The sequence below is a fragment of the Pan troglodytes genome, chromosome 16 (genome assembly GCF_028858775.2).
Source record: "Pan troglodytes isolate AG18354 chromosome 16, NHGRI_mPanTro3-v2.0_pri, whole genome shotgun sequence".
NCBI classification, from domain to species: domain Eukaryota; kingdom Metazoa; phylum Chordata; class Mammalia; order Primates; family Hominidae; genus Pan; species Pan troglodytes.
In genome coordinates, this window is record NC_072414.2 from 5,604,841 (window position 1) to 5,631,775 (window position 26,935).

Below are 26,935 nucleotides of genomic sequence, written 5' to 3' on the forward strand. Positions count from 1 at the left end.
AAAAGAAAAAAGGAAACATACAAAACTATCTCGAGAATTATTCCTGCTTAAACAATGTCTACGTGCCATTACTAAGAAAGTATGCACACAGTAAAGATGAGAAGAGAACATGCAAGCGTGAACATACTTGTTAGGGATATAGGACTATGGGTAATTTAAACATTTTAATGGTATTACTCTCACGTAATTGCTCTGAAATTCTAGTCAGTTGTTTGAAATGGCTCTTAGAACAGAATACTTTGACATTTTAATGATGTCAAAAACTAAGAACTTAGCCCTAAATATTCCAAAGAATAGGTGCAGAAGAACCCATTTCCTTAAATGGCATTTGAGTATTCTTCACAACTCAAACTTTCTCTCCCATCCTGTGATGGCCGAGAGTTTTTCCTCTGACGACGGCACTGACCTTACCCTATCCAAAATATGAACATCTGCATGGTTTCCTGGTTCAAATTGTTTTTATCCATTCTGTCGTGAGAATCAAATGGTTCAGACCATGCAGCACCTCTCTGGGACTTCTCAAGTCCTTTCTAGATCTGAAGACTATTCTCTGAACCAAAGACAACTTCTGGGGGTGTACCAAATCTCCCATTAGAAAATTATTAAGATCAAGATGTTTTAACCTTTTAACTCTTTCTCAAACAAAATAAATTCGTTTCTCCTTTACTGTTATTTTAAATTTCAAAATACACAGATAGTATGCCTAAAATAAAATCAAGAGAATGACAGTTTTAGAACGCAAACTGTGGTAATTTTGAAAACACAAAAGCTAAGACCACTAGTTAGGTCAATGTGGACACCAAGTCCACCACAACCTGTTCTGTCCTCTGGGGCTCTGCCCACGCCTTTCCCTTGCCTGAGATTCCTTCTGCTTCCTACCCTTCCAAATGCTGTATTTCCCCCTGGAAGACTTGCCAAGACCACTCTAACCTGCACATCTCCCATTCCAGCTAACCAAAGGCATCCTTGGGTTGACTAAACCAAATTGTTTTGCAGACAAGGCATCTAAAAACTTCCACTGTAGACTATTCACCTTAATAATTGTTATTGTGACATTATTCAATAATAAAATGAGGGAAAGAAGTCCCTTCAATCCCTTATCCTGGAGAATCCAAGCAAGTGTCTTTCCCACTTGCTTTGCCCAAACCCTGGGACCTTTCTAAGTAAAAGTTTAATGGAAGGGAAAGAAAATCTAAAAGAAAAACTCTCCAAAAAATTAAACTCGGGCAAAGAATCATGGGATTAAAAATTTTTATTCTTTGTGTATTTGATTTCCGAAACATAGAAATCTCTCTCCCACTCCTTAAACCTGCCACTGGGCTAAGAGAGTATTGTACAGAATATGCACTCACTGACTTAACAGAATTAGAACATCCAGGCACTCACTGACATTTTGCTTCCACAACCGCTCAAAGTCTAGTCATTAGTTAATGAGTTAACACCACACTTGATCTTCAAATTTTGGAAATGCTGACGGTAGACAGGGACTTGTTTTGGGAAAGAAAGTACACAGTAGACATTGTTACCCATGACCCAACCACCACCACCTTTCCTTTAAAGAACCCCACTCTTCCTTTAAGGTTGCAGAGTCTCAGAAAGTGGGAAGAAAGGAAGTTTTTGCATTTTCAGGTCAAAACGAAGTACATTTGTGCAATCACATAATGCCCATGCAAAGGTTTGTTGAAATCTAAACACAAGACAGAAGTAGTTCTAGCACCTCCACAAAAAGTAGGGTAAGTAAACTTTTCCTTAATATACACTTTCAGCAGCATCAACACCTAAAAGTGGTTGACTTTACTACTGTACTAAATTAAATTACATTCATTTTGTCAATAGGTGTTCCAAATTCGTACTGATCTTTGTCTCCAAGGGGTTCCTGCTGAATATTGAGACAGTTGAAGATTACTAGGGGAAAAAATTCTTAATAATCGAAGTAAGGATCATCTAAGGATAATATGCCACATATACAGACACAGTCACATTTTCAGCTTTACAAAAGTTCAATTATCAAAGTTGTACAGCAAACACTATCCTAAGATTAGCGTCTTCAGGCATTTGATTTATAATCACTGTAAAGAAAAATCAGTCACAAAATGCCACTTTTGTATGATTCTATTTATATGAAATGCCCAGGATAGGCAAATCTACAGAGATAGAAGTTAGATCAGAGGTTGCCAGGATCAATGGTGGGGGAGAGAGGTACAGGGAGTGACTGCTAGTGGGTACGGGGTTCTTTTTGGGGAGATGAAAATGTTCTGAAATTAGGGAGTGGTAATGGCTGCATAACTCTGAATATACTAAAAACCACTGAACTGTACACTTGAAGGGTGAGGCTTATCATACAAAAACTGTATCACAATAAAGCTCTTAGTTTAAAAAATGTTTGTCTATGTCAAGAAACAAAGAAATAGGGTCATAGCTAGAAGATATGGGATATAAAATACTGGAACAAAACTGCTTAATAATATATCTAGAATCACACAATGCGTAGTCTTTACGCTGACTAAAATCGTGAGATTTGTGTTTTATCAGTATTTCACATTTTTTACTTCTTCTAAGTCAGCCAGTAATTCCTCCTTCTCACTTAATCATTGACTACAAAGACCAAGCCATTTTGACTCTGCCGCCAATGAGCTTTCACATTTCTTTCCTCCTTCCATTCCCATGACTACCAAACCAGTGCAGGTTCTCCTCACTTCACTCTAAGACAACAGCGTGGCCCTCAAATACTGTCACACTCTTCAAGGCTCTGTGAGCACAATCTGTCTCATATTCTCTTCTGCTGTCACCAGATTTATTCTAAGACCGTTTCTTCACTGTTACTCCCCTGTTTCTCAACCAGTTACACAGAAAGATGAATATCCAGGCATGGTGTCATGTGCCTGTAGTCCCAGCTACTCAGGAGGCTGAGGCGGCAGGATCGCTTGAGAATGTGAGATTCAGACTGCAGTGAGCCATGATCGTGCCACCGCACTCCAGCCTGGGCAACAGAGTGAGATTGTCTCAATAAATAAATAAATAAATGAATGAATAAATAAATGTGGTCTATCCATGCAACGGAATACTATAAAATTATCAGCCTTAAAAAAGAAAGAAGCCCTGTCACATGCTGCAATATAGATGAACCTTGAAAACATTACACTAATTGAAATCAGCCCATCACACAAAGACAAATGCTGTACGATTTCTCTTACATTAGGTTTGAAATTAGTCAAACTCATAGAAACAGAAAATAGAGCGGTTGTTTCCATAAGCCAGGGGATAGAGAAATGGGGAGTTGTTGTATAGTGGCTATAGTTTCAGTTCTCCAAGAGAAGCAAGTTCTAGAAACTCGTTACTCAACATGTATATTTTTAACACTACTGCACTGTATACTTACAAGTGGTTAATATGGTAATTTTTACGTTGTGCCTTATCACCATAATGTTTTTAAAAGAAGGGGTTTGTGTTTCCCTTCGTTGTGATCACCCATTTTTCACTTCAGCATTTTGAACTTGAGATTTCCTGTAGCGGTTTTACTGAGCCCTGCAGTTACCGGCTCAGAATGTCTCCACCACCTTGTAACCTTGTAGGCAGACACTTTTCAGCATCTTATTGGGCTCCGTGTGCTTGATGCTTAAAGTGACACGGAGACATGCCACTTGCTGAGAAGCAAAGAAAGGCAAAAGGTGACTGCTTTCCTGGCATCGATGAAGGCAGAGAGAAGGGATCTTGGAGGCACAGATATTAAGCCATAAGCAATAACATGGGTTGCCAAAAAGAGAACTAACCCCTCTCCTGGTAACATTTCCAGGTGTTTTTCACAGGGCCAGTGGATTTCACAATGTGAGCGCTGTCCAGCACCAAAGGGAATGGCCAACAGGCATGGAGCAGCCTGCAACATCTAGCACCCAGGAGGATGGCCAGGAGGCACGGAGCAGCCTGCCTGTCCCAGGAAAGCAGGAGTCACAGGACACAACTGGACCCAGGTAGGCATGTATGTTAGTTTCCTGTGGCTGTTAGAGCAAATTACCAAAAATGTGGTGACTTAAAACAACAGAAATTTATTTTCTCAGAGTTTTGGATATCAGAAGTCCAAAATCAGTATCACTGGGCTGAAATCTAGGTATCAGCAGAGCCAGTGCTCTCAGAGGCTGAGGGGAAAATCCATCCTCTGACTTCCCCAGCTTCTGATGGCTGCTGGCATTCATTGGCTTGCCGCTCCACCACTCCAGGCTCTGCCTCCTTGGTCACAGGGCCTCCTTCTCTTCTGTCTGAAGTTAAATCTCCTTTATCTCCCTCTTATAAGGATATATGTGCCAGGATTTAATGCCCACGGAGACAATCCAGGATAATCTCTCCTCAAGATCCTTAACTTAATCATACCTGAAAATATGCTTTTTCCAAATGAGGTAACATCTACAGGTTCTAGGAATTAGGACTCAATTATTAGCTCCCACTTACAAGTGAGAACACGCAGTATTTGGTTTTCTGTCTCTGTGTTAGTTTGCTTAGGATCATGACCTCCAACTGCATCCATGTTGCTGAAAAGGACATGATTTTGTTCCTTTTTATAGCTTCATAGTATTCCATGATATATACGTCCCACATTTTCTTAAAAAGAGATTTATTATGGGGTCATGGCTTACATTATTATGAAGGCAAAGAATGTGCCATCTGGAAGCTGGAACACTCAGAAAAATTGGTGATTTAATTCTGTCCAAGTCAGAAGGCCTGAGAACCAGGAGAGCTGATGGTGTACATCCCAGTCCCAGGACAGAAGATGAGATGTCCCAGCACAAGCAAAGAGGCAGAAAGAAAGGGGGCAAATTTCCCCTTCCTCCCTTTGTTCTACTCAAGCCCTCACCAGGTTGGATGATGTCCATCTCCATGGGGCCATCTACGTTACTGAATTCACTGACTCAAAAGCTAAAGTCACCTGGAAACACTCACAAACACACCCAGGAACAATGTTTAATCTGAGCACCCTGTGGCCCAGTCAAGATGGCACATAAAATTAACCCTCACAGTGTAATCCCAGGAGCGAGGCAGATCGCTTGAGCCTGGGAGTTCCAGACCCGCCTGGGCAACATGGTGAAACCTGTTTTTTGGTTGTTGTTTGTTTTTCAGATGGAGTTTCGCTCTTGGTGCCCAGGCTGGAGTGCAATGACGGCTCACCGCAACCTCCACCTCCCGGTTTTAAGTGATCCTCCCGCCTCAGCCTCCCGAGTGGCTGGGATTGCAGGAGTGAGACACCATGCCTGGCTAATTTTTTTTTTTTTTTTTTTTTGGTGGAGACAGTTTTCTCCATATTGGTCAGGCTGGTCTCAAACTCCCAACCTCAGGTTATCCACCCACCTCAGCCTCCCGGGGGTGCTGGGATTGTAGGCGTCAGCCGCCGTGCCCGTCGCAATTTATTAATCAGAAAGGAATAGATCAGCCTGGCGTGGTGGCTCACCCTTGTGATCCCAGGATTTTGGACGGCCGAGCGCAGCGGATCACTTGAGCCTAGGAGTTCCAGACCAGCCTGGACAATATGGTGAAACACGGTCTTTTTTTTCTTTTTTTTGAGTGGAGTTTCGCTCTTGTTTTCCAGGCTGGAGTGCAGTGGCGCGGTCTCGACTCACCGCGGCCTCCACCTCCCGGTTAGGTGGTTCTCCTGCCTCAGCCTCCTGAGTGGCTGGGATTGCAGGCATGAGCCACCATGCCAGCTAATTTTGGTGTGTTTTTTTTTTTGTACAGACGGGGTTTCTCCGTGTTGGTCGGGCTGATCTCGAGCTCCTGACCTCGGGTGATCCACCTGCCTCCACCTCCCTGGGTGCTGGGATTGCAGGCGTGAGCCACCATGCCCGGCTTTTTTTCTTTTTTTAGAGACGGGGTTTCTCACTTTTGGTCAGGCTGGTCTCAAACTGTGGACGTCAGGTGATTCTCCCGCCTCGCCTCCCGGGGTGCTGGGATTGCAGGCGTGAGCCACCACGCCCGGTCCAATTTATTAATCAGGAATAGATCGGCCTGGCGTGGTAGCTCATGCTTGTGATCCCAGTACTTTGGACGGCCGAGCGCGGCGATCGATTGAGCCTAGGACTTCCAGACCGGCCTGGGCAACGTGGTGAAACACTGTCTTTTTTTTTTTTTTTTTTTTTTTTTGAGTGGAGTTTCGCTCGTTTTCCAGGCTGGAGTGCAGTGGCGTGATCTCGACTCACCGCGGCCTCCACCTCCCGGGTTTAGGTGGTTCTCCTGCCTCAGCCTCCTGAGTGGCTGGGATTGCAGGCATGAGCCACCATGCCAGCTAATTTTGGTTTTATTTTTTTGGTACAGACGGGGTTTCTCCGTGTTGGTCGGGCTGATCTCGAGCTCCTGACCTCGGGTGATCTGCCCGCCTCCGCCTCCCTGGGTGCTGGGATTGCAGGCATGAGCCACCGCGCCCCCGGTCCAATTTAGTAACCAGAAAGGAATAGATCGGCCTGGCGTGGTGCCTCCCCCTTGTGATCCCAGGACTTTGGAAGGCCGAGTGCGGCAGATCGCTTGAGCCTAGGAGTTCCAGACCGCCTGGGCAACATGGTGAAACCCGGTCTCTGTTTTGAGACGGAGTTTCACTCTTGTTGTCCAGGCTGGAGTGCAATAGTGTGATCTTTGCTCACCGCAACCTCGGCCTCCCGGATTTAGGTGATTCTCCTGCCTAGGCCTCCCTAGTAGCTGGGATTACAGGCATGAGACACCATATCCGGCTAATTTTGTAGTTTTTTTCTTTCTTTTTTTTTTTTTTAGTAGAGACGGGATTTCTTCATGTTGGTCAGTCTGGTCTCCGACCTCGGGTGATCCGCCCACCTCTGCCTTCCAAAGTGCTGGGATTGCAGGCCTGAGCCACTGCGCCGGGCGGAAACCCAGAACGGAAAAACAAAACAAAAACCACAAAGATTAGCCAGGTGTGGTGGGCCGCGCAGGTAGTCCCAGCTACTCTGAAGGCTGATGGAGGAGGATTGCTTCACCCCAGCTTCCAGGTGGCAGTGAGCTATGATGGCGCTGCTGCACTCCAGACTGGGCGACAGAGCGGGACTCTGTGGCAGGAAAAGGGAAAGGAAAAAAAAAAAGAAAAAGAATGTAAATAAAATTGCTAACTCAAGGAACAGCTTGACAGTATATTATTGCGACAAATAGAGGCAAAGGTTAGCAGACACCAGTGTTCACTTAGTGGGAACTGCAGGTGTTCCCCCCATAGGAGGCTGCTACTTTCCCACAAGAAATCCATTACTGACTACCGATAAAAGAACACATTGTAGGTTTCTTACAATATACAAATAGCTAAACTTTATATAGCCACGACCATATTCTAGCACTGCTCTAAGCCATTTCCTACTCTGAAATAGCTACTATTGTTACCTCCATTGTAGAGAAAACAGATGCCAGAGGCTGTTGTGGAAGGCCCAGGGAAACTGACTATGAAATTGACTTGTTGTAAGTTTCAGACTTAAAAGTTCTTCCTGCTCTGCTCCTTACATTGCCACATTTTAGTTAAGGTACCTCTTACAATACTGGTCCTTTCTGTATTTGGAGGGACTTCTCTTGCAAATTGAAGTTTTTTCTTGCGCTAAGCATTTGGTCATAAGATTATCTGCGTTTTACATCAGTTTAAGTACCTCTTTAGACATTGTTCAGTTAGGAATGTAAATAGGAGCTAACATTGTGTGTAAAAGGAAAGAACATCTGATTACAACCACTTTTGTTTCATAATACAAATATAAATCAATATGTTATTGGAAATGCAGGCTGGGAGGGGAGGGAAAATATGCATAGAGAAAAGCCCCATCTCTGCTTGCAGTTCAGCACTGGGTCTCTTTTTCCTTTCCACCTTCCTTGTCAAGGCTGCCACAGTGACAAGCACACAGAGGTGCCTTTAGTGACACCTGCTGGGACAGACCTGGCAGAATGGATTGCAGATTTGCATGTTTCCTGGCTGCCTCTGCTAGCCTGAGTCAGCAGCCCACTCCAATTCATGCTGAGCTTGGACAGCTCGGGTTTGAAAAATTCCCCCTTCCCTTGGAGCAACCGCTTTCCAGCCTCCTCATCATTCCAAAAGGAGAATGACCTACATGCCAGCATGACAGAGGTCCAGAACTTTATAGAAGCTTCATTGTGAGCCTATATCCTTAACAGGGGCTCAAACTACCAACACCGAATGAAGAGAGAGGTTTTGCAGTAAAGCAGGAAGTCATTAAAATAATGAATCACCCAGCTAGGTTTTGAGCTCCTTTCCCACCAATTTAATGGAAAGTTTTATTGTCTTTCCAATGTACACTTTCATAAATTTTGCATAAATTTATTATTCACATCTTAACATAGGTAACTCCTTTGTGTTTGATCACCGAGCAAATTATATGCAGCAAAACAATCCTATATTTTGGTGAACTCATAGCTTAGAAAATACTAAAGACTCATTGTAAGCTGAGGGCAGCATTAAGCAAATTATATTTACCTTTGTGACTGCAAAACTTAATGATTCAATGCTTTTCCCATGAAATTTATCTTCCAATACTGATAGTTTTTTAAACAAAAAATATGAATTAAATATCAATTAAAATTTTATCATTGTTTTCAGAAACTGTGACTTCACTAGTTATGAACAGACTTGAAATGTATAGTTTTTAAGTTTGGAAATTCTTTGTAGTTTCATTTACTTTTCCAGGAAGGGAGTGAGCTATTTTTTGCCACTGTTGCCTGGTTTTTGTTTGGTTTTTGATCATAAACAAAACTTAATGGAGCCTCAAATCTACTAACTCGGTCCTCCTCTGGCAATATGCCTTTTTCTGATTTCTAGATATCACTTGATATTTTTAACACACTAATTTTATTATTTAAAAATTTATAAAAGTACTCAGAAGTAAGAAGCAAATTAAATTTGAAACCTTAGTAGTAATACCATCATCCAAAGTCATCATCAATAATATTTTGGCATATTTTATTTTAAAATACATTTCAGCACAGTTTAGTTATATTTGTTATATCTGTATCAATAAACTGTTTTCATATGTCATTACTTTTATGGATATAATTTTTGACGTGTGACTAATACTAAATCTTATATACTTGCTATAGTTGACCTTGTGAGACATTTAGATTTTCAACTGTTTAGTACTTTAATAACCAGTTTTTATTCTAATATCATTATTAGAATAATAATATTACTATAGTATTATTATTATTGTAGCAATAACTTGTTTTTAGAATAAATATCCTATTTCTCATTTAACTTGATTGGATCCGTGCATGGACAATTATGTTGGGAACATAGAATGTAACCGGCCCTGTTTCAACCCCTTAGACGTGGCCCTCAGTTGAGGGAAGGGAGGAGTTCTCTACTGGGCTGATAAAGCAGAATTCAGAAACATTGTTTTCTTCTTTACCTGGTGTTTTACAAAACCAGAAGATGTGAGTGTGACTCGTAAAGGCAAGAGCATGTATATTATGCAAAAGCAGCCTGAAATATTTTATTCACAGATAGACAGACAATGCTTGACTCCCTGCTAATCTGAAATACTTCATGGGGAGGGCCAGGGAAATCAAAACAAAATTTCAGAAGTAGAATGAGCTATTTGGTGTATGTCTCCAAGGCCAATAAATAACAAGAAGGAAAAATAAATTTCTTTGCTAACAACAAGAAGGAGAAATAAACTTTTTTGCTCTAAAACATTTTCCAATTATCTCCACGACACTGGAGGGAAGGACTAACAAAACAAAAAAAAAAAAAAAGAAAGAAAAAAAAAAAAAAGAAAAGGAAAAAAAAGGTGGGGCATGGTAGCTCATGCCTGTAATCCCAGCACTTTGGAAGGCCAAGGCAGGTGGATCACAGGGTCAGGAGGTTGAGACCATCCTGGCCATCCTGGCTAACATGGTGAAACCCCGTCTCTACTAAAAATACAAAAAATTTGCCAGGCGTGGTGGCGCCCGCCTGTAGTCCCAGCTACTTGGGAGGCTGAGGCAGGAGGATGGTGTGAACCCAGAAGGTGGAGTTTGCAGTGAGCCGAGATCCCGCCACTGCACTCCAGCCTTGGCTACAAAGCGAGACTCTGTCTCCAAAAAAAAAAAAAAAAAGTTCCCAATGCACAAATCAATCAAGAATTTCACCCCCAACAGTGAAAAAAAAAATGTGAAAGCAGTCAGGTTTTAGTCACTGTAAATCACAATTTCAATTCCACCCCATCCAAAGAAAGCTATGTACATCCTTCTCATTCCAAATACATACAGGCCATGAGTTAATAATCTTTCATTCTTCTAAAATATCAACAGATTTGCTTTTTTACTTTCATTTGTAGTTTATAGCACTCACAATTAAATTGATCCAAATGTATTTGAGGTACATTATATATATATATATATATATATATATATATATGGATCAAAGGTCAATGCTATTGTCTATGCATTAGCCACTCCCATTTATGAGAATTTTCTGAACTTGTTGCTATATATCTCTTAAATGGTGTCCGTTGGCCACATTTCTTTCCTGAGAAACAACTGAGCAGCTGACAATGGAAATGAAGCTCTCTGCATTCCTGTTAGCCATACTGCATACATCTTAGGCTCTCTGCATGCCTCTTAGGCACTTACATTTACATATATTTGTATCTCATTACATAGTGATACAGTCCTAAAATAAAGTAAATAATGAGTTATTTTCTAGACTAATTTGATGAGGCTTTTATTTGATAACAAATTAAAATTATGCCACCAGATGCCTATACTTTGACTTATAAAATGTGTTGTGTTCTGCATGGGCAAACAGAAAGTGCAGAAATTGAACAGCTGCCTGGTAAAATTACCTAAATCCACAATGCCACTGGACAACATTGAACTAGATATTTAAATAAGTGAAAGTAATCAAGTAGTTGAGTTCACTGATAAAATTATACTTGGAATCTTACATCATTCCCAGATTAATATATACAATGTATATCAAATATCATTGCTATGGGAATGGAAACTGTTACACATGAGGTTAAATTTTTATAAAGAATTTTTTTTTCCTCTAGAACTGACATTAAGAAACTTGATATCCTCTCTTTATGGCATGTCTTAAGAAAATGTCAACCCAATGTCAAAGGATAATTAATTTTTTTAAAGAAAAGAAAAATAATGGTTCTCATACAAATGCAAAATGAATATATGTTCATGATTTTATTTAACTGATTAATAAATAAGAGTGCCACAGGATGTTTTAACTGGTTCAAAGGAGAATACAAAGAGCAGAGAATATATAGGCAGACATTCATGCTGAAATGAATTTGCTTAATAAAGGCAAAACTAGCCAATATCCATAGGGTGATGGTCAAATATATCTACACTGGATAATCTGCATTTTCATGGACAGGAATTATTTGCAATTTACACAGTTGTGAAATAGGTAAAACAAACAAAAAGTGAAAGGTTCAGAAACCCCATACAATCAGCTAAACTAACATTTAGTTTTCCATTGAAAATATTTAGCAATTTTTTGAGACCATTTTGAAGTTTTTCTTAATTTTTCTCTGCTCTAAACAAGTATATAAATTATTTCCAATGAAAATTAGAGCTGTTTCTTTGTTGAATTAGTATTTTGAAAAATTTATGGAAGGAGACGGAACATAAAAGCAGTTGCCAAGTTTATCAATTAAGTTGGTACGATTACAAATCCCAATTGAGAAATATTTTTAAGTATATTTTTCTTTCCAAGACAAATAGACATTAAACAGTCCTAATGTTCATATCCTTTATGTTACATATATATGTATAGATGTGTAAGTATATGTATATCTACATGTATATAAAAAGACACAAACTCACATAGTTATTTCAGAGAATTATTTATGGAAATGTGTTGGGTTTTCTTTTTGTGAAGCTATGTTATCAAGAAGTTATTCTTAGTTTTACAGAAAATAAAACAGCTCTAGCTCTTTGTATCATAAGATAAATATCTGTTTATAAATATCAGTATTTTCTAATACTTCTAATGTACTCTTTTGGAGGTAATGGTATATGAAACCCTGTAAGAGCAATTCTACTTCATTAATTAATTCGGAAGAAACACAGGTTTTTAAGACCCAGTGTATGCCAACAATTGACAAAGTCATTAAGGTAGACAAAGATGGGTAGAGCCTGGGCTTTGGCTATGAATGTTAGAAAATGAATCACTGAAAGTAAAACATGTTTAAAAGATTAAAATAACAAAAAATGGTTTGAAATTAATTTCAGTTATTGGCCATCAATTGGTTAGAAAGAGTAACTAAGAATGAGTCAAAGCTTTTTTCTCTTCATTTAGGTCAAATATGTCATAAAAATAGTCAATTTTAGATTATTATAAGTCAATTATGTCAAAATGGTTGAATGACATGTCATTGAAATTAATCTTTAGCTTGTAATGCTATCATTTCAGTTTGAATTAATATTGGGGCCAAAATGTTCATTAGATACTGTTTTTAATGATCAGTTTTTATGCAAATGATTTATATAAGTCAGAACTTCAATTCAATGTTTGGTAGCTGTTTGATTTTTAGGACATTATATATTGAAATGTACACTGATTATCCTAAAGTTGTAAATATTTAAGAAACTTTACAGCAAAAAGTCTAAAATAAAGATATATTTATATTATTTCCAAAACAGAAAATTTAAATTGATTCCCTAGTCAAAGAAACTGTTTGTAAATAAAATGTAACAAACTATATATTCCTTGGCCCCCAGACATTTTAAAGTCACTTTTCCTTTTTATATACATGTTCTAATATTATAAACAGTGAGCTCAGGAATACCCTAATTTGTCTTTTGTATATTTTCAGCAGATTGTGCTGTTTCAAATTCTATTATTTTACTCCAATTCTTTTGTTTACATATTGCTTTTTTTGCTAGCGTTTTTCATATTTTAAAATATATTACTATATTGTATATATTAATATTGTGTTTCTATTTCTCTTTCTTCATGTTTTATTTTGTTCCATAACCTTTGGCTTGTCCTTTTTATTCCATATTCCCATTTGTAGATGTAGTTTTCAAAGGTGCTTATTTACACAAACTTAAGACTCTTGGGCCAGGCATGGTGGCTCACGCCTGTAACCCCAGCACTGTGGGAGGCCGAGACGGGCGGATCACAAGATCAGGAGATTTGAGACCATCCTGGCTAACATGGTGGAACCCCGTCTCTACTAAAAATACAAAAAAAAAATTAGCCGGGCGTGGTGGCGGACGCCTGCAGTCCCAGCTACTAGGGAGGCTGATGCAGGAGAATGGCGTGAACCCGGGAGGCGGAGCTTGCAGTGAGCCGAGATCGCGCCATTGCACTCCAGCCTGGGCGACAAAGCGAGACTCCGTCTCAAAAAAAACAAAAAAACAAAAAACTTTTGAACCAAAATATTCTGAATGAGATCAAAGTCAAAGCTCAAACGTTTCTTAAAAATGAGGTTTTTCTGATTTGGGAACCAGAGTCATCTATTGCCCAATGCAGCAGGCATTGAGAATAGAACTTGCGACAACTCTCTGTGCATTAACAATAGAAAAAATGGGATAAGATAGAGGCAAGGAACATACATTCACGGAGCAAGAGGAAACACTGAAGAACTAATAGAAATTGGGCTTATTAAAATAAACTTACCAAGGTATGGTACCAATTCTCCTTTTTTTGTTCAGTCCATAATAGAGTTCTTAATGCTTTCAAATTTTTTCTTATAATAGTTTTCCTAAATATATTTCATTTATTTGTTTGTTTGTTTTTTACATGGTGTCTCGCTTCATCGCCCAGGCTGGAGTGCAGTGGCGCGATCTCGGCCTACTCCGCCTTGTGGGTTGAAGCACTTCTCCTGTCTCACCCTCCTGAGTAGCTGGGACTACAGGTGCCCGCCACCACACCTGGCTAATTTTTGTATTTTTAGTAGAGACGGTATTTCACCTTGTTGTTCAGGCTGGTCTTAAACTCCTGACCTCAGGTGATCCACCCGCTTCGGCCTCCCAAAGTGATGGTATTACAGGTGTGAGTCACTGCGCCCGGCCCTAAATCTATTATTTAAAAATCCACCTGTACAATTGGTATTCACAGAAATTGCCCATATATGTTATTATTTTATTCTCATAACTCTCTATGCCAAATATAGATACATTATTGATGTGGAAAATTAGATCACAGAGACAAAAGTGACTTTCCCAAGGTCAGTGCAGAAAGGGAAAGGTGAAAATTTGAAATTGTACCTGAAGAGTAAGAGCAAAGGGGTTAAGGAGTTACTCATAGATCTTTGTGCCTCAGAGGCCCTTACTGAGAGTTTTAATCCAAATGGTTTGGTAAATTTGGGGCAACAGCTATAACATGGCTTATGTGATGCTTAGTGTTTTGGAACCATCAAGATCTTTGCAATGGCATCACAGATAACAACCCCATCATCTTGTAAAACATGGACATGTTGGGAAATAATGTTTTAGTTCAGTCATTGAACTGACCCAAACTTCTGTGTTCATATTTTTATAGACCTCACGATTGTTAAGATATAAAGAAGCATCAGAAGTTTTCTTTTTGTTTTTAATTACAAAGGAGTTAGGATATTCCTAACATCCAAAGTGAATTAAAATAATTCACTTTGATGTGAGAAAGAGCTTCTTGTCTTAGGGACACTGGTGAGGTGAATTCACAACTATGGGTTGTTTTAATTGAATTACATCCTCAGAGCTTTAGTTTTGAGCTCTGAATCTACAATCTGTATTTTGCAAGTAATCAATGGTATTTATTTAAGTGCTCTTGGTAAAGATAATGTGAATAGGGAAATCTGCTTATTTCTAGCATAAAATTGTTTATTAAGCAAAATAATAGAGCACTGCAAATTAACTAGTAAAAAATTGAAATCTTTAAGTTTCACACCTTCATTTGATATTTACTGAATATTTTGGGGACTAGCTTATATGTAATTTAGCTCAACTTTTGATTAAAATAGGAAACTGAACTTTGAAAATAAGTACTTTTAAAAATATTTTAGAATGCAAGATAGTTTTCATGGAAACTTTCATGGAATGATATTCTTTATATTTTAGAATCAAGGTATGTTCCTACTTGGTATTTAATCAAGGAAATACCTAAATCAAGAACAATTCCAAATGGCTGTTTATTAAGTGTGATGGTTTACTAATGTCAACAAAAGTGAAAAAAATTATATTGAAGTATAAATAGTAATCTTGTTTAACAGATTTATAAATACATTTTTGTACATATTTGTGTTTTGTACCTATTTATATAAAAAACAAATATTATTATCTTTTGTACAAATATTTTTAAGATCTGGCACTTTTTTAGCACCCCAGAAAAATATTTTTCAGGCTCTCAGCTGATGCTGAGAAAAAGCAGTCAGTCTCACATGTTACCATAGATTAATATTGCCTATCTTTGTCTTCATATAAATGGAAGCATACGGTATTTATTTTTTTCTGGCTTATTTCACTCAAAATTACATTTGTGAAATCTGTTTATGTTATGGACCAGTGATTCATTCCTTTTTGTTTTGTGTAGCACCCTGTTGAATGAATATGGAGCTTTCCAATCCATTCTAGCCTGATGAACATCCAGGTGTTTCTGTTGAAACTGCTAGTCATAAATTATGTGTTTAAATGTAGTAGATAATGATAATTATTTTTCCAAAATGGTTGTATCAACTTAATAACTCATTCAAATATGTGAAGACCTCCTAACAATCTAAAAAGATGGACCTCCAATTTCAAATAATAAATAAAAGGATTAAGTACTTCAACAGGCAGTATATGCACATTTTTTAAAATAAAAGATTGAGTTAAATTTTGTAAAATGTAGGCCGGGCGTGGTGGCTCATGCCTGTAATCCCAGCACTTTGGGAGGCAGAGACGAGCAGATCACGAGGTCAGGAGATCAAGACCATCCTGGCTAACACTGTGAAACCCCGTCTCTACTAAAAATACAAAAAATTAGCTGGTCGTGGTGGCGGGCACCTGTAGTCCCAGCTACTTGGGAGGCTGAAACAGGAGAATGGCATGAACCTAGGAGGCAGAGCTTGCAGTGAGCTGAGATTGCGCCACTGCACTCCAGCCTGGGCAACAGAGCGAGACTCCGTCTCAAAAAAAAAAAAAAAAAAAGAGAGAGAAATGTTAAGTAAGAATCTCATTTGAGCTACATGTGTGAAAATATGTCTTTTACATTATTATATAACACAGATTTTGGATGTGACGAGTGCTGAACTGAGGCTTTTCACTTGATATGCATTACAAATTAGAATTTTTCACTCACAAAACATGCTTATGACAATTTTATATGTGAATAGAATTGTAAAAATTGCCTTAAGAGTTATTGAATAAAATGTTTAAAGTACCCCTTAGGATGAGGAAAAAATGGAAGGGTTAATTAACAAGGATACAAAGCGTAAAAGAGAAGAATAAGAGTTCAAATAAAATCGAATGAAAAGACACCATCTTGTGTAACTCTGTAGTTAATTGTGCATGTGTGCTATTTTTCATGACTTGGAGCACGTTATTTTTGGCCAAGAGCTTCCATTCTATCTATGGATATGCCAAAATTTTCCTATTTTAGATCTTCTAGTCTCCAACTCTCAAGATAAAAAACAAAAATCATTAAAACCTCTGACTGATATTGAATGCCTGCAAAAATATCTCCTCCCATCACCTTGCAACAGATGACTTGCTCGTACACCTTTTTGACTACCACTCCCCATCAAGGGTTCTCTCCTTCGAGACGGCAGTAATTCTCTATGTATTTCATGTTATGTGCAAACTTTACTTTCAAAGAGTTGTTACCTATACTAATGTATTTACATCATTCGCTTAATATATTTTCTCTATCAGTAAAATTGGTTTAGATATATTGGATTAGGATAGAACACGTCACAATTTTTCTCACCTTTATGATTTTTTTTTTTTTAGTTGGACCGTTTTTCAGTTGGTGACAGTGTCAGAAATTAAATAAAGTTGTTAAGAATAGGTAAGGGTAAAGAGAAGGGTGTCCTTATGTATCAACTTTGCTTATTTAGTTTTTTCAAGTTCAATAAGACCCTCCTCTTCCTTCAAGGAAGATGATTCCTAGGCACGTTTGTTATTTCTATCAAAACAGCTGAGGTTTTTTTTTTTTTTTTCATTCATATTGTTAAAATACCAATTGTGGAGCGAAAAATGCTTCACCTGGGACTGTCCCCTGACAGGCGGTGCGACGAGGTCAGGCCCGCGCCCGCCAAGCCCTAGGGCCGCTGCCGCCGACGGCCGTGGAGGACGAGCCAACCCGACAGCCTGGAGGGCTGGGCGCCGCTCCGGGAGGGCCTCTTCGCCGATCCCCAGAGGCACCGGTTGCGCTTCCGGGTGGCTTGGAACGGCGCGGAGGGCAAGTTTGCTGTGACTTGTCACGACCGCACCGCGCAGCAGCCGCAGCGGCGCGAGGGGGCGCGGCTGGGCCTGGAGCACAAGCCCGAGGCCGCCGTGTCCCCGCCCATCTGGGCCGGCCGGCTCTCGGCCGCGGGGTTCCGCGGCGCGCGCCGGCAGCTAGCGGCGCTGTGGCCGCCTCTGGAACACTGCTTCCCACGGCTGCCGCCGGAGCTGGACGTGGGCGGCGGCGGGGCCTGAGGTGTGGGGCTCGGGCGGTGGGCGCTGCTCTGGCCGGCGCGCGCGGGTCCCGGCGAGGCGGCGCTGCAGGAGCTTTGCGGGCAGCTGGAGCCTACCTGGGCGCGGCGGCCCACGGCTGTGGCGGCGCCACCGTGCGCGACGCTCTCTTCGCGGCTAACGGCCGCGCGGCCGACGGCGAGAGCCCGCGCGAGTTTCGGGAGCGGGCCCTGCGCGCCTGATGGGTCGAGGCGGACGCGCGGCTGCGTCAGGTAAGCGAGGCCGGGCCGCCGGCATTCGTCCGCGCTTAGGTGGCCTGGGACCCTGCAAGATGCTCCCCCGGCGCCGAGAGCCCTGGCTGACGGCTGATGGGGAGGAGCCGGCGGGCGGAGAAGGCCACGGGCTCCCCAGTACCCTCACCTGCGCGGGATCGCTGCGGGAAACCGGGGGGAGCTCCGGCAGGGCCTGCAGAGAGGACAGGCGAAGTTAGAGCCTAGTGTACTTGCAGCTGGGAGCTGCGCTAGGCCCCCGACCTTTGCCCTGAAGATGCTGGCGGAGCAGGATATTGTAACGGGAATTGCCAGAAATACCGCAAGCAAACTGAAAACAACCCATCCATGTAGGAAAGAATAACACGGACTAAACAATTCTAAGTCTGTGTATGCGAGGGGACGTCGCAAGTGGGATAAAATGGTTTAAAGGAAGAAATGGCTTTTAGGAGTTCGGGTGTTTTAAGTAATATAGACTTGGTCAAATGGAAAGCCGGTAGAAAGTGAACTTTATTCATCAGTTTAGAATAACCGCATTAGTGCCCTTTTAAGCTTGAAAGAGGTAGTTTGAGCGAGTAATTATTTGAGTGGTAAACTTACTGAACTTAAGGGGACGGGGAAGTTCATGTTCATAGAAGGGTTTAGGAGAAAGTATGCCTTCTAAATCCACACCTACAGTTTACTAAGCAGAGCCAGGCTGGAGTCTCGGCTCACTGCTCTTATTAACCTGAATGATATTTTTCTGTGCATTCTTTTGAGGAAGGGGAGGTGAAGAGAAGAATTCAGCCTAAGCTAAATATAGAATAAGCTTTCTAAATTAAAATGGTTTTATAAAAGCTTGTTAGTGGGGTCATTTTTGTACTGTGAGCTTTATGTGTAAATGTCTACACACCCGCTTAACGTGTTGATTTCACTTTAGGCTATGAGGAAACCACAGGGGAGTTTCAGGCCAGTCAGCTTTTCATCTTCAACTTTATAACTTTCACCTTAGGATATGAGGAACCCACAGGGGAGTTTCAAAAATGGTATCATTTTGTATCAGACTTGTTTTTTAAACACTTGGTTTCTCACAGAGATAGGTGGTTTCTCCTTAAAATCGAACATTTATATGGTGTATTTTACTGTAGTTGCTATCAGAAAAGTTAGTTTTCCCAAATTTAAGTTCACTCTGGGGTACTATAGCGTGAATGTAGTTCATTCTGTTGAGCTAGCTGTTCACATTAGTGTAGTTGACATATTTATCTGGAACTCAAAAATGAGGGGTTGAGAGGGGAAGCTAAAATTCACAGCATGTCCAAATATATAATTTTAATATTTACTTTATATTTAGAATAGAAAAGCAATTGATTCTAGAATTAGACCAATTGCTAGCATTGCTAGGATATATAAAATGAAGCTAAATGTTTTAACTCTGGAATTTTTCTGAATAGTCTAAGAAAGAAGGCTGAAATGTACCACTTGCCTTTTGACTTTTGCGTGTGTGTTTTAATTTTGTACAGTGAGGCTTTCACTTAAAAAAAATGATAATATTATTACCTGGATAAAAAATACAGCTGAAAGTAGATCACTTTAGCCTTAAGCAGAAGGATGGAAATAGAAGAATTTAAGAATGTATTGGTTGAAAAAAATCTATATTATTTGATTTTATTTCTCTTCTTGTGGGAGTAAAATAATTTCCAACCAAATCAGTCCACCTAGATTATACACTGTTCAGTTTGTTTTCTGCCCTGCAGCACAAGCAATAACCAGCAGAGACTTGAACCACAGCTGAGGCTCTGTAAATGAGTTGACTGCTAAGGACTTCATGGGAATATTAACCTGGGGCATTAAGAGAATCAACATGCTGAAGTACTTGGAGACAGCTCTGTAATGTTTTATGAGGTTTTGTTTAGTTGAGTTTTGTTTTGTTTTTTGAGAGTCTTGCACTGTCGCCCAGGCTGGAGTGCAGTGGTGCCATCTGGGCTCACTGCAAGCTCTGCCCCCCGGGTTCACGCCATTTTCCTGCCTCAGCCTCCCCAGTAGCTGGGACTGCAGGCGCCCGCCACCACGCCCGGCTAATTTTTTGTATTGTTAGTATAGACAGGTTTCACCGTGTTAGCCAGGATGGTCTCGTTCTCCTGACCTCGTGATGCGCCTGCTGTGGCCTCCCAAAGTGCTGGGGTTACAGGCGTGAGCCACCACGCCTGGCCCTTATGAGCTTTTAAAAAGGAATACAGCCTCACAAAACCTTTACAGTCAGAAAAGTCAAATGAAAAAATATCCACAACTTCAAACCTTCTTTTGGGTCCTTTTCGCTGCATACTTAGTGCACGGTTGAGATTAAACTTTGTACTCTGCCTCTCCATTTAATTATAAAAGTCTCTTTTTTTTTTGAAACGGAGTTTCGTTCTTGTTGCCCAGGCTGGAATGCAATGGAACTGTCTCGGCTCACCGCAACCTCCGCCTCCCGGGTTCAAGCGATTCTCCTGCCTCAGCCTCCCCAGTAGCTGGGATTACAGGCATGCGCCACCACGCCCAACTAATTTTGTATTTTTAGTACAGACAGTGTTTCTCTATGTTGCTCAGGCTGGTCTCGAAGTCCTGACCTCAAGTGATCCACCCGCCTCGGCCTCCCAAAGTGCTGCAATTACAGGCATGAGCCACGGTGCCTGGCCAAAAGTCTCCATATTACTAAACAATCTTCAGAAGCACAGTGCTGAATGACTACAGTAATAATATTCTGCCATGGATATATCATAATTTTCTTAACAATTCTTGTTTTATTGGGCGTTTTTGATGGAGGATGATAACATTTTCATATTTAATCAATATTTTAAATTAATGTATTGAAAGTTGAGAACATGAAGGTTTCTTTTGTTTAGTTTTGTTTGTTGGGTATGTATTACACTGTCCTGACTTGAGCTTTATTCACATTTGTTCTCTAGGTTATTCAAGGACACGGAAAAGCCAACACCATGGTAGCATTAATGAAAGTTTACCAAGAGGAAGATGAAGCCTACCAGGAGTTAGTTACCGTGGCAACCATGTTTTTCCAGTACTTACTGCAGCCATTTAGGGCTATGCGAGAAGTTGCAACTTTATGTAAGCTTGATATTTTGGTATTTTTTTTTAGTTTTTATCACATTTACTATTTGTCATATATTATTTCTTTATTTACACTTAATCTTCAATCTCTGTACTTTGTTTGGGTTTACTCTTATGTTTATTATTTATTGATAGAGATGAGGTTTTGCCATGTTGCTCAAGCTCGTTTCTAACTCCTGAGCTCAAGCATTCTGCCCACCTCGGCCTCCCAAAGCGTAGCATTACAGGTGTAAGCCACTATGCCTAGTTCACCCTTATGTTTAAATATTGAATTTATATTTAAAATTGATAGAAAATGAAGACATTTACGTTGGTCATCTTAATAGCTTAAGATTCCTACAAATTTTAAAGAGTTAAATGTTTTTTCTAGCGATGAATTTTTTTTTTTTTTTTTTGAGACAGGGTCTCTCTTTGTCAGCTAGGCTAGAGTGCAGTGGCACAATCTTGGCTCACTGCAACCTCCTCCAGGTTCAAGTGACTCTTCTGCCTCAGCCTCCTGAGTAGCTGGGATTACAGGTGTGCACTACCATGCCCAGCTAACTTTTTTTGTATTTTTAGTAGAGACGGGGTTTCACCATGTTGGCCAGACTGGTCTCGAACTCCTGGCCTCAAGTGAGCCACCCGTCTCAGCCTCCCAAAGTGCTGGGATTACAAGCGTGAGCCACTGCGCCCAGCCTGATGAATTGTTTTTGATGTGATGTTTATTTGCTTCAGTTGTTTTCCTCTAAGGACTCATGCAGATTTCTTAAAATAGGATGAAAATTTAAATAGCAGGACCCTAGATTGTAATTCAGTAACTTAAATTTTAGTAAATACAGTTATCGCTCTTGCTTCATTGAGCCATCAAACATCCTCGTGACACCATTCAGAAAAGGCATTCTTATTCCAGTGTTACAAATGAATCTAGAGTCCGGAGTTGTTAAATAGCTTGCCTTGGGTCTCAACAACGGGAATCAGAAGACACCTAAGAGATCTCTTGATTTCTGCCCCCTGCACTGGGCCATCTTTCCACATATAATCTCATGCCCCTGCCAGATGATTGTACTATAAAAATAGTATCACATTTAGATGAAACTCATGCCACTGTAACCTGTGGATAAAGTTGTTCTGTTCATTATTTTGAAAGTCTATTATTTGGAGAGTCTACTTCTTGCATATATTTTGCTTTCTTTTTTCTTTTTTTTTTTTTTTTTTTTTTTTTGAGATGGAGTTTCGCTCTTGTTGCCCAGGATGGAGTGCAATGGCGTGATCTCAGCTCACTGCAACCTCCACCTCCTGGATTCAAGCGATTCTTCTGCCTCAGCCTCCCAAGTAGCTGGGATTACAGGTATGTGCCACCATGTCCGGCCCGGCTAATTTTGTATTTTTTTAGTAGAGACAGGGTTTCTTCATGTTGGTCAGGCTGGTCTCGAACTCCTGACCTCAGGTGATCTGCCTGCCTCAGGCTCCCATAGTGCTGGGATTACAGGCATGAGCCACCGCACCCGGTCTATATTTTTCCTTTCTTTAAGTAACAGCTGTTTTAAGATACCATTCACAGACTATATATATATATATATATATATAATCTGTATATATATGTATATGTACATATATATATGTATATATGTGTGTATATATGTATACATATATAATCTGTATAATATATGTATATAGACGTATATACATATATACGTCTATATACATATACACGTATATACGTATATGTGTATATATATATAAAATATATCTACATATATAAAAAGATGTACAATTCAGTGATTTTTAGTATATTGAAAGTTGCACAATGATCATTACTATGTAATTTCAGGACATTTTCACCCCCAAAAGAAACCCTGTACCCATTAGTCACTCCCAACCCTGGGCAACCACCAATCTACTTTCTGTCTCTGTGGATTTCCCTACTCTGGACATAGCAACAGCATTATTCAATACGTGGTCCTTTCACTCAGCACAGTGTTTGCAAGGCTAATCCATGTTGTAGCAAATACCAGGATTTCATTTCTTTTTATTGCTCAGTAATATTCATTGTATGGATATATTGCATTTTATTCATCAGTTGATGGACATTTGGGTTGTTTCCACTTTTTGGCTATCATGAATAATTCTGCTATGAATGTTCGTGTGTGAGTTTCTGTGTAGACATATCTTTTCATTGCTCTTGTGTACGTACTGAGGACTAGGATTGCTGGGTCCTGTGATTACTCAATGTTTAACCTTTTGAAAGACTGCCAGATGGTTTTCCAAAGTGGGTGCATCATTTTATATTCCCAGAAGCAGTAAATGAGGGTTCCAATTTGTCCACATTATCACCAACACTTGTAATTGTGTGTCTCTTTGGTTACAGCCATCCTAGTGGGTGTGAAGTGGTATCTTGTTATGGTTTTGATTTGTAATTCCTTGTCGGCTAACTTGTACATATTTCTTATGCTTTGTAGAAGAAAAATTGCATATTGGATGACATAGCTGTACATGTCTTAGTTCAGGCTGTTGTAACAAAGTACTGTAGATTAGTGGCTTATAAACAACAAAACTTTTTTTCTCACAGTTCTGGAGGCTGGGTAGTCTAAGATCAAGGTGCTGGCAGATCCAGTGTCTTGTGAGGGCCAGTTTCTTAATTTGTAGACGACTGTCTTGCTGTGTCTTCACATGGTGAAGAGCAGAGAGAGAGATCCTGTGTCTCCTCTTCTTTTTATAAGGGCATTAATCCCAATTTTCTTGAGGTCTCCACCCTCATGACCTAATTACCTCCCAAAGGCCCCATCTTCAAATCTCATCACACTGGGGATTTAGGCTTCAACATATGCATTTTGGGTGTACCCAAACATTCAGTCCAATACCAGTACATGTTATAAGCATGAATATACAGATACTGTCTTTTAGGTGATAATATTACATATCCCTAAAAGAAACGATAACAACAGCTAACACTTAAGTGCTGTTTTCCAGGCCCTGTGCTGAGTGCTTGACAACACAGATCACTCATTTAAACAATTGTCTATTATTATTAATAAAGAGAAGCATAAGTTGACAACATTCCTCTCTAGAAAAAGTTATTCTAGGCATGTGAAGTGAAAGTAGTTTTTTTTCCCCCCACTTTATGCCCCAGAGGGTCCTTTTGTCTTCCAGGTGGTACTCAGCTTAGAGCCTTATTCATATGCAGTAAGGGACTGCTGAATGAATGAAAATTTAACTGACTGAGTAGTAGTGTAGTTAAATTAATCCATGTGACCAATTTCCTTTCAATTTCCTAATGGTTCTACATAACTATTAGCTCTTACTAAGATAATTTTCCCTTCTGTCTGTAGAAGTCCTTGGATGAGGATGACCTAGGTCCTAGAAGGGTAGTTGCCCTGGAGAAAGAAGCTGAAGAATGGACCAGACGGGCTGAAGAAGCTGTCGTCTCTATTCAAGATATCACAGTGAATTATTTTAAGGAGACAGTAAAAGCATTAGCAGGTGATAATCTAAAAAATGCTATACGCAGATACGTGTAATTGATTGTCATTTTATTCAAATACCATTTGAGTCCCTCTTACGCACTAGGCACTGTGTTTTCTAGGTGGCGAGAATTCAGTGTCAAGCATTAAGAGACATTGTACAGTCTGGTGAAGGGAGAGAAATCTTAATTATCTATTCACTGAAGCACACAGAAAATGGCAGTGACAATAAATGGCACAAAGAAGAGAGACATGGGGCTCTGAGGGTCTGTGAGAGAGAAATTGGGCTTGATCAGGGTGGTCACTGAAGGCCTCTGAGAAGTGGCGCTTGCCCCAATATCTGAAGGGTAAATGGAAATTGAGAGAATAGAAAAAGTGAGGAGTGTTCCGGGCAGAAGGAATAGCACTGGCAAAGGTCCCCTGGCTTGAGGGAAGTTGGCAAATAGGAGCTTACAGAAAACCTGCGGGGCTGGATCGCAGAGAGTGCAGGACAATGTGGCATGAGGGAGAATGCTGGCAAGACAGGCAGGGATCAGACCGTGCAGGGGCTTGTGGGCTGGGTGAAGGACTTTTTTTCAATCTTAAATAATTGTTAGTAAAAACACCAAATAGGAAACAACTTAATGTCTGTCAGTTTGTTAAGTTATGGTACATTCATAAAAGAGAAAACTACATAGCTATTAAGCATGATTCTTGATTTTTTTTTTATAAATGGCAGGAGTTTCTGATATATTGCGCAGAATCAACAAGATATAAAGCAGAATGATGATCCTGGTTTTTTGGTCAAACTATCCATATGAGCCTGTCTGTCTAGCTAGTCATAGAAACAATATGGAAGCAAGTGTGCCAAAATATAAGAAGAAGTTGCCTCAACTAGGTGAGATCATGACTTATTATTGTCCTTTTAAAAATTGAATACCTAAAATTGTATATTAATGACCATGTATAATTTTTATAATAATAAAAAAGTTAATAAAACAAAATTTCTTTTAAAAAAGATGTTCTGCAGGTAGTATGGAGGCAATAGAAAAAGAATTAGCTCATGATCAATGTTTCCCTTTTTAATGAGTGTAATTATATTTTATTTTTATAATCCAACAGGAATGCAGAAAGAAATGGAACAGGATGTGAAGAGATTTGGCCAGGCTGCCTGGGCCACAGCAATTCCCAGGTTGGAAAAACTTAAGCTAATGCTAGCTCAAGAGACTCTGCAACTCATGAGAGCGAAAGAGTTGTGTTTAAATCACAAAAGAGCTGAAATTCAGGGAAAGGTAAGACAAAGATAAACATAACTTTGTTTTAAAAATACACTTTTATTTATTTTTTATTTATTTATTTTTTTTTGAGACAGAGTCTCGCTTTTTTGCCTAGGCCGGACTGCAGTGGCACAATCTCGGCTCACTGCAAGCTCCGCCTCCCGGGTTCATGCCATTCTCCTGCCTCAGCCTCCCGAGTAGCTGGGGCTACAGGTGCCCGCCACCGCGCCCAGCTGATTTTTTGTATTTTTAGTAGAGACGGGGTTTCACCGTGTTAGCCAGGGTGGTCTCGATCTCCTGACCTCGTGATCCGCCCACCTTGGCCTCCCAAAGTGCTGGGATTACAGGCGTGAGCCACCGCGCCCGGCCCCACTTTTATTTTTTAAAAATTTTGTATAAATAAAGGATACAAGTGCAGTTTTGTTCCATGGATATATTGTGTAGTGGTGAAGTTTGGGCTTTTAGCGTAATCATCACCTACATAATGTAATTGTACCCATTAAATATTTCTCATCCCCCCTCCCACCCTCTTACTCTTCTGAGTCTCCAGTGTCTATTATTCCACACTGTGTGTGTATACACTACTTAGCTCCCACTTATAAGTGAGACCATGTGGTAAAGCACACTTTTATTTTTAGATAGCACTTTCCTTTCCAGGCATTGTTAAAGAGCTTCTTTTCTTCACTTATTCCAACACCATCTCCTATGGAAGGTTAGACATAAAGTTTTCCTTTGGTTAAGATGTTTCAAAATACCACATTGTAGGATTCACTTTATAGTAACACCAAGCCCAGTATTGAAGTGGGTACTGTACTTGAAAATCAATCCAGCAGTGTTTTCAGTACAGCTTTAAAATAATCAAAGAGATACTTCACTGAAGGATCATAGACACTTAAGTTTTTTCCTATAATCTTATGACTTTAAAGCAGAAAACACTGTAAACACCTGTCTTAGTTGGCTAAGGCTGCTATAACAATATTAAATATCACAGATTGGGCGGCTTCAACAATGGACATGTATTTCTTACAGTTCTGGAGGCTGGGAAGTCCCAAGATCAAGGTGCCTGCAGATTCACTGTCTGGTGCGGATCCTCTTCCTGTCTAGTAGACAGCTGCCTTCTTAACTGAGTGCTCATATAGCCTTTCTTCTGTGTGTATGTTTGGAGAGAAAGAAAGTGATCCCTGTCTTTCTCTTCTAATAAGGGCACTAATCCCATGATGGGGGTGCTATCCTTTTGACATAATCTGAACCTAATTACTTCCAAAGGACCCACCTCCAAATAACATCACATTGGGAGTTACAGTGTCAACATATGAATTTTGGGGGGACACCA

At 40.1% G+C, this 26,935-nt stretch overlaps 1 protein-coding gene across 1 annotated transcript in view; it reads left to right on the forward strand.

The window, feature by feature from the left end:
• The first annotated feature begins 10,747 nt into the window (after positions 1 to 10,747).
• The window catches only part of LOC750127 (WASP homolog-associated protein with actin, membranes and microtubules), a 55,932-nt gene continuing 39,744 nt past the window's right edge, over positions 10,748 to 26,935 (forward strand). Inside the window, 6 exon segments of the mRNA XM_054667347.2 lie at positions 10,748 to 10,786; positions 17,203 to 17,665; positions 17,668 to 17,825; positions 20,747 to 20,920; positions 24,215 to 24,365; positions 25,448 to 25,617. Coding sequence (XP_054523322.1) covers positions 10,748 to 10,786; positions 17,203 to 17,665; positions 17,668 to 17,825; positions 20,747 to 20,920; positions 24,215 to 24,365; positions 25,448 to 25,617 — 1,155 coding nt within the window.